The sequence below is a fragment of the Cyprinus carpio genome, chromosome B21, assembly GCF_018340385.1.
Source record: "Cyprinus carpio isolate SPL01 chromosome B21, ASM1834038v1, whole genome shotgun sequence".
Taxonomy (NCBI): Eukaryota; Metazoa; Chordata; class Actinopteri; order Cypriniformes; family Cyprinidae; genus Cyprinus; species Cyprinus carpio.
The window spans coordinates 2,228,417-2,236,256 of record NC_056617.1 but is presented as its reverse complement, the minus strand read 5'-3'; the positions used below and the strand labels follow the sequence as shown (position 1 = coordinate 2,236,256).

At 36.5% G+C, this 7,840-nt stretch overlaps 1 protein-coding gene across 2 annotated transcripts; it reads left to right on the top strand.

Annotated features, from left to right (window-relative positions):
• The first annotated feature begins 2,398 nt into the window (after positions 1 to 2,398).
• Positions 2,399 to 4,070, top strand: LOC109053334 (transcription factor 4-like). 2 transcript variants are annotated; one of them, XR_006157633.1, is made up of 4 exons: positions 2,407 to 2,796; positions 2,901 to 3,014; positions 3,236 to 3,274; positions 3,918 to 4,016. XR_006157633.1 is itself a non-coding variant. In XM_042748059.1 (3 exons), exons 1-3 carry the CDS (start codon positions 2,922 to 2,924, stop codon positions 4,053 to 4,055), a joined length of 270 nt encoding a protein of 89 aa, XP_042603993.1. In that variant the 5' UTR covers positions 2,399 to 2,921; the 3' UTR covers positions 4,056 to 4,070. The 2 variants fall into 2 exon arrangements, 1 of the variants encoding a protein (XP_042603993.1); XM_042748059.1 differs by having other exon boundaries at positions 2,399 to 3,014; positions 3,918 to 4,070.
• Positions 4,071 to 7,840: the final 3,770 nt, after the last annotated feature.

Below are 7,840 nucleotides of genomic sequence, written 5' to 3'. Positions count from 1 at the left end.
TTAATAAAACATATATAGCTTTTTTAAAATATGTCAGTGGAGAATGATGCCTTTGACCTGAAAATGGCACAGCAATATGATGCATTTTAATTATTTTTTATTTTTTATAATAAAGTTTTTTTTATGCCATTTTCTGCTATTAACTTTTTAAATCATAATTTTTTCAGTCACTCAAAGTGTGAAAACAATTGAAAAAGAAAACCTATATTTTTTATACATTTAAGGGCCTAAGAAAGTTGTACTATATTATAACTGCTATAACACAATGAAAGATTCTTCTATATATTTTATATAGTAATTTACTTCTTTTTATATAGATTTTTATTTTATTAAGTCAACATATAGAGATTTTTTGAATGAATGTCACTAGAGAATGTTGTTTTTTCCAATAATGTCCATGGATATATTGTCATGATTTTTTTTTTTGTTTCTGTTTTCCATTATTAGCTTCTCAATCACTATTTTTGAGTCACACCCGAATGTGTTTTTTCCCTTGCACTCCTGCTATAAATTTTACAGTTTATTATAAATAGTATATTATACTGTTATACAGTTTGTCAAATTCAGACCATACTGTATGATGTTCAGATCATGCTGCACCAAAATTACCAGATGATTTTTGTGTTCAATATTATTTATCTGTGATGCAACAAAGAAATCTAGCTGTGAATATGCACTGTCACTTTTGCATATTGCATCACTTTACAACTAAAAAGCTACAACTTTATCTACAGTGCAACTTCAGAATCTGTAATACCACCAGGAGGCGCTGCATTCAAACAGGAAGTGATGCTGTTTGAGTCACAGATCAGTTTCCTGACCCACCTGAACAGCATCAGTAGTTTAAAACACATTTCTGGATGAATGTTTCATAACAAGATAACTGCTCTATTAGTGATCTGTCTGTTAAATATGTTTGTGAAGATGATTGAAACCTCCAGCTTCCTGTTTGACAGATGCAGGATTGGCCTGGAAAGCCGCTGACCGTCTGTCAGATGTGAACGTGAGGCTCTGTTGCTCTCTGTTGCTCTTCGGTCCTTGTACTGAACACACTGATGAGTGTGTGTGTGTGAGATCTGTGGGTTTTGGCGCAGGTGTGTGGAATAATGGACTCCGGTGACACATCAGACCTCTTAAAGAGATGCTTCTGCAGGGTTTCATAAGGCCCGTGTGCGTCTTCCACCAATGCAACCATATTAAACCCTTGTTATGAAAGCACAATGATGCATTTAACACATAGGTGACGAGATGAAGAAATGAACTGATCAGTTGAACCAGATGGATCAATACTGTGTGAGCTACAGATTCTGATCACTGATTTAGTTTTTGTGTTTCAGTCAACCTGTGTGCATCATAAACTGCAGTTTTAGTTGATATGTATTTATCTGCAATGTGACTTTGCACATTCATTGGGGGGGGGAACCCTCCATTCGTCTCCACTTATGCAAAACAATCTGTTGCAGCACTACAGGTGTCTGGAAAAATGCTGCAGTGCTTTGTGTTGGCTTGAAGTGTTCGAGGAGGAAAGATCAGCCGAGGCCTGCTTGTTCCCTAACAGCTAAAATCATGTTAGAAGACCATTTTTACCTGCATATTACTAGTTATGTGCATATGCATGAGGGCTGAATCTTAACATCTAGCCTAAGGGTCAAATTAATTAATTTAGTTTTCATTTTTAATGCATTTATTTTCTTTTTCAAAATTTTATATATTTTTTTTATCAATTTTGTATTTTTATTTGATTTTAAAGGTCCAATATGATTAAAAACGTTTTCCCCCCATTCAATAATAATAATGATAAGATATTTTTTACTCTTCTTTTTCTTTTTTCCCCGCTCTATTAAATTATTTATTTTCTATTTATGTATTTTTTTTTATGTAAACATCCAGAAAGGTCAAAAGTGTTTTTTCTTTTTTATTTCCCCCCTTACTTTGTTTCTTTGTTTCTTTAATTCTTTTTTTTTATTTTTCATTTAAACTTCCCAAAAGGTGATTAAAAACGAAATTTTTTCTCCTTTTATTTTCTTTTCCCCTTATTTGTTTAAAAACATTTTTTAGTGTAAAGATGAAAAGTTTTTTCTCTATTCAAAGAAAACATTTTTCCCCTTTTAACCCACCCCCATTCATTTTTTTTAATTGAAACATCTCGAAATATGATAAAAGTAATTAAAACCTTTTCCTCTATTAAAATATATATCTTTTTTGTCTTCTCATTTTCTTTTCCCCTTAATTAATTTTTTCCCCTAAATTTTATGTAAAGATCAAAAGTGATTTAAAACGGTTTTTCTCTATTCAGAAAAAAATGAAGTGACCCAAAGTTGACTCTACGCTTATTTCAGCTGTCATTTGTTCTCCGTGTTGCGCGCACAAATATGAAACAATTACTAAAACTCGTATATCTCGAACCAAGCGTTTACTGTAAGGTCGTGGCAGTCAAAGTTGTGCTTTTCCTCGCGCGCCGTGTCTGTTCGGAGCGCTCCTGCAGTAGATGGCTGTAAGCGCACACTGATCCGGAGGAACGCTACTTCACCGTTCTGTCAATAAAACACTCCAGGAGCCGAGAGAAACGCATCACAGGCTGATCTGCGTGTTTATTTAATCCACATTCTCCCTCCGTTAGCGAACGCGTGTCTCGATTGGGATTGTTGAAGCCAGAGGGACACTTGGAGAGACTTTGTTCGCGATCGCGCCACTGGACACCTGCGCGTCCGCTTCACCTTGTGCTAAAATGTTGCTCTGAACCACAGTGTCTTTTTCACGCAGAGTGGATTTTTTTGGGGCTCGATCGTTCCGTGGGTCCGTGTGTGTGTGCGTGCGTGCGTGTGTGTGTATTTCTGAAGATCAGACACGCTCCTCCTGATCGGGTGTTTTCTCATTGCGATCTGTTTCCATGTTTTTAGGTTTATGTGATATTTCTAAAAATGCATCACCATCATCATCATCATCATCATCATCAGAGAATGGCCGCGTTAGGGACGGATAAAGAACTGAGCGATTTGCTGGATTTCAGCGCGGTAAGTCACTTCGCGTTTCTGCACGCCGGAGGTCAATGATCACACTTTGTTTCGTTTTGTCACATTTCATTGTGTTTCTGTGCGCGCAAATGATTCAGTAGAAGTCTTGTAAGATGACTTTTGCGCCGCGTAAATTGCATTTGAAATCTGAAAGAAAGTTGCAAAAGCTTGTGTGGATTTGATAGATGTGATGTTGCATTAGTAATTCTGTTGTCTTATAGATGCGAAACAGCGATTTGAAAATGTTCCCCACACCAATGGTAGTATATCCCACTTTATTCAGTCTTTTCTTGTGTTTTTTTCCCTTTTCTTTAATAGATTCATATAAATGTTGTGTTGAACCGTGAAAAAATGCTTCTAATGGAATTTCTATTGACGAATTCTAGATGGATCCCATTAGGATTTCTTCCAAATTCTGAAAGGAATTCCATCAGAATGATTTTTTGACAAGGAACGTGAGATTAGAGTAGATTCTAGTGGTTCATCTGGTTCAGTAAAAAAAAAAAAAAAAGAGCTAAATGTGCATCCTGTGAGAAATGCTTTTGGGAAGTTTTCACTCAGGAAATGTGTTTTTATGAAGCCACAGATCCAAAAATATTCCAGCTGTCTGTGTGCAGCGACTCTATTTAGACAGACAGAGGCTGAAGTGACAGTCAGGCTAGCTTCTGCACTCAGGACACCTGATTATGTGCAATTTGGCTAGGTTTTGACATTGCAGTCGGATCATATTTGAGTTTAACGTAGGTTAATCACATTAAATTGCATGCATTTATGATCTAAAGCAATGCATTATGCTGTGATTAGCATGTTTGAAATGCTTTTAACCTGTGTGTGTTTTATATTCTTTGATTCAAGGTGGGTTATGAAAGTTTTTAATGTGTTGTTGTCGTGATTGTTTTGTAGATGTTTTCCCCTCCTGTCAGCAGCGGGAAGAACGGACCGACGTCTCTGGGAAGCGGACATTTCTCTGGCTCAAGTATGTCGAATGCAACCCAACCTTGTGTTTTTGCCGGGCGTTTTGTGCAACGGGCCACTGAGTAATTATAAGCATGGTTTAAATATGCAATGCCTGTGTGTGTGTGGAGAAAACGTGACCTGCAAACTTCAGGTGTGTGTGTGACATGCACAGTTCACAGGCTGTGAGAATTTTGCATTGTGATGCGAGTTAGATTGTTGTGGCAGATGTTTGGGTTTGAGATGCCGCACGACGGCGTTGGGCTTGTTTTCTGCACAAACACACTCATGCATAATTTGTGCAATATGGACGCCGCACCTGCAGGCTTCCTTAGATTTGTATTGTTAAAGTGTGCTTTTTATAAAACGTGACATTTTATTACGTCGTGGTTTGCATTTGGGTTGCATGCGAGAGCTGATTTGAATTCCTCCTCTGATGAATGTTTCTGCGGCGGCAGCAAATAAATAAATAATTGCAGCCACAAAAAAAAAAAATGACCTTGACCCTGGAGGTGCGTTCAGGAAGTAACCGGCACCATGCATGCTTTTTCCAGCATGCATTTGTTTTCAAATGCATTGCAGTCGTGATCCGAATGCACAGATGGAGGGCAGAGACGGCGTTCACTAGTTTCAATGCCTGCTATTGTTTTCTTTAGACTTGAGTGTTGTTTAGGGTTCGATCATTTGCATGCCACCCCCCTTCCTTTGCCCCTCGGTTCCTGCGCTTTCGCCTGAATTGTGTCACAGTTTTGCGCTGTTGGAAAGTCGGGCAGGAGGATGGAGGGGGGTCTGCAAACTACAGCTAGTCTGTTGCCATGCAACTTGGCTTGGAAATGCTGGGAAAAGTGTGAATCGTTGAGAAAAGAGAGGGGAAAGAGACGGCATATTAAATAAATAACACAAACGTGTGGGCACACTGCTAAATTTGCGTAGTATTTATCCGTTTTGAGCCCGTATCCCGTGCCAGTCTCAGAGATTTCGGCTAACGGTGGATAGGCCCGGATGGCACGGCGTACGTTTGTTCTGCTAACAGCCGTATCTTATTAAGCCACGTTGAAAAGTGGGGTTATTTTAATAACACGCTTGTACACGGGCCGAAAGAAGTGCTGGGCGCAAAGCCTGCTGCTATTTGCATCGCTCTGTTTTGGTTATGCTTGTCAATCAAACGCCGGCGATTGCATTAAGCGCAGAGATGAAGAGAGAGAAGAAGATTTCTCCTCCCACAATCCAGCACCTCTCAGAGCGGCTTTGTCTTTCTCTTAGCGAGCAGAACGACGGCAGAAAAGGAGCCGAGGCGGCGAGGGGGAGAGATGCAGAGGAATATCAAACCCTTTAATGTGCCTACAGCTTGCCTGAGATTAGGTAATTAATGAGCGCTTTAGCTTGTAATATCAATACACAATATACACAAATTGCTACAAATTTGCTATAACAGACACAAAACAAACACTCTAATGCTAATAATGAGCCGGCTTCAATATCAAAACACATAGTCCAATTTTCAGGCCTCTGACTTGCTGGGGTTATTTCTACTCGTCTTTTTTGGTTGTGTGAGATAAAGTTGCCTAAAAACGTCTTTCTAGCAACTCTAAAATCACTTTTTTTAACTACACTTTTCAGGTTAGAATGACAAAACTTACAATCCAGAAGCGGTCTATATGACTTGTGCAGTGTATTTCAGGTCTCCTGCTTTGCATCTCATTAAAATCAGTGATCTCTGCATGCTTTTGAATGGAAGAGATGATTTTTAGTGAATTGTGACTTAAATTTGGATCTCAGCATCATATGACTTCAGAAGATGGGTATGTGTTTAAATACACACACATATTATATACTATCTATATAAAATTATTAGTGTTGTCAAACAATTAATCGCATCCAAAATAAAAGTTTTAGTTGACATAATATGTGTGTGTGTGCATGTATTTATTATGTAAATATAAATACTCACACATGCATGTATATATTTAAGAAAAATTTTATGTTTATATATTAATTATATTCACATATGATTTAAATTATATGCATTTAAATATATACAAAATATATACTGTATGTGTGTGTATTAATATATACATAATAAATATACACAACACAGACACATTATGTAAACAAAAACATTTATTTTGGATGCGATTAATCGTGATTAATCGTTTAACTGCACTTAAAATGATTAATTACTGTATATGTATAACGCTATATATTTGTAACGCTTCATATAATTCATTCATATAATGAGACTTAATATAAATATTTAAGTAAATATATTTATTTAAAATTTAAATAAATATAAATATTTAAACATACATATATTTTTGTTTATTTAAAATTTAAATTATTATAAATATTTAAATGCATTTATTTACTATATTTACAAGGTTTTCTGAGGCATTGAGAATCATTTTTCTTTGGTGGTTCAGGATTAAAGTCACTACAGCAGTTTTTTTTTTTTTTTTTATGTATTCTTTGCTTGAAGTAAAATTAAAATGCCTTGTGCTGAATTTGAACTGTTCATCAGTGTTTCTGTCAGATAAACAGCGAATGCGTTTGAACAGTGTGCCAGTAATCAGTCTGAATCTTCACGCAATCAGATCCTCTAAACTTTGAATGAACATGAAAATATGAAGCACTTTTGTCATTTAGGCCACTTGAGTTCACCATTTCCTCCAAACGCTGTAGCATCTATGCTAAGAATGCTTGTGCTTTATTATTAGCCGTCTAGAGACGTCACGCTGAGCTCGCGGAGAAAAGATGCCAGAATGGCAGCATTACGTCATGGCTGTGGGGAAAATCTCACTTCACTTTCATTGTCTCACTGATGAGTTTAGTTCACTGCAGCAGAATCGGCTGTCTTCACTATTTGTGCAGCATGTGAATGTGCCGTTTGAGTCCCTGGATGACCTTACAGATGTCAATACAGAGAATAATGAATGCAGAATGTGAACCATCTCTACTTTATATAAGAAAACAGTTCATCCTTGATCAAGAGGATCTTTTGTTCACCTGCTCTGATTTTCTGGCCTCTTACTGTATTTTATACCATGTGTCCCAAATTCACTGTTGAATGCAGAATGTGGAAAGTAAATTTAACCAGGGCTCAGGGCAAAAATGACACTGAAAATGCCCCAGATATTGAAAAAAAAGCCCCCATAGTGAGATTGATGTTTCATAATATCCTAGATTATACTGCTGGTCAAATGTTTTTGAAAGAAGTCTATTCTGCTCACCAAGGCTGCATTTATTTGATCAAAAATACAGTAAAATTGTGAAATATTATTACAATTTAATATAGCTGTTTTCTATGTGAATCTCTGTTAAACTGTAATTTATTTCTGTGATGCGCAGCTGTATTTTCAGCATCATTACTCCAGTCTTCAGTGGTCACATGATCTCAGAAAATCATTCTAATATGCTGATTTGCTGCTCAAGAAACATTTCTGATTATTATCAGTGTTGAAAACAGTTGTGCTGCACAGTATTTTTGTGGAAACCGTGATATATTCAAAAGTTTGGGGTAAGTGAGATTTAAAATATAGAAAGAAATTAATACTTTGATTCAGCAAGGATGCATTAAATTATTCAAAAGTGACAGTAAAGACAGATTATATGAATGCTAATAAATGCTGTTCTTTTGAACTTTTTATTTATCAGTGAATCCTGGAAAAAATGTATCACAGAAATGTATCACAGCAGCAAATCAGCAAGATTTCTGAAGGATCACGTGACACTGAAGACTGGAGTAATGATGCTGGAAATTCAGCTGCGCATCACAGAAATCAAATATATATAACATATATTTAAACAGAAAATGATATTTTAAACTGAAATTTTTTTTTTTTAATTGGTATTATATTTCATGCATAGCTGTCAGA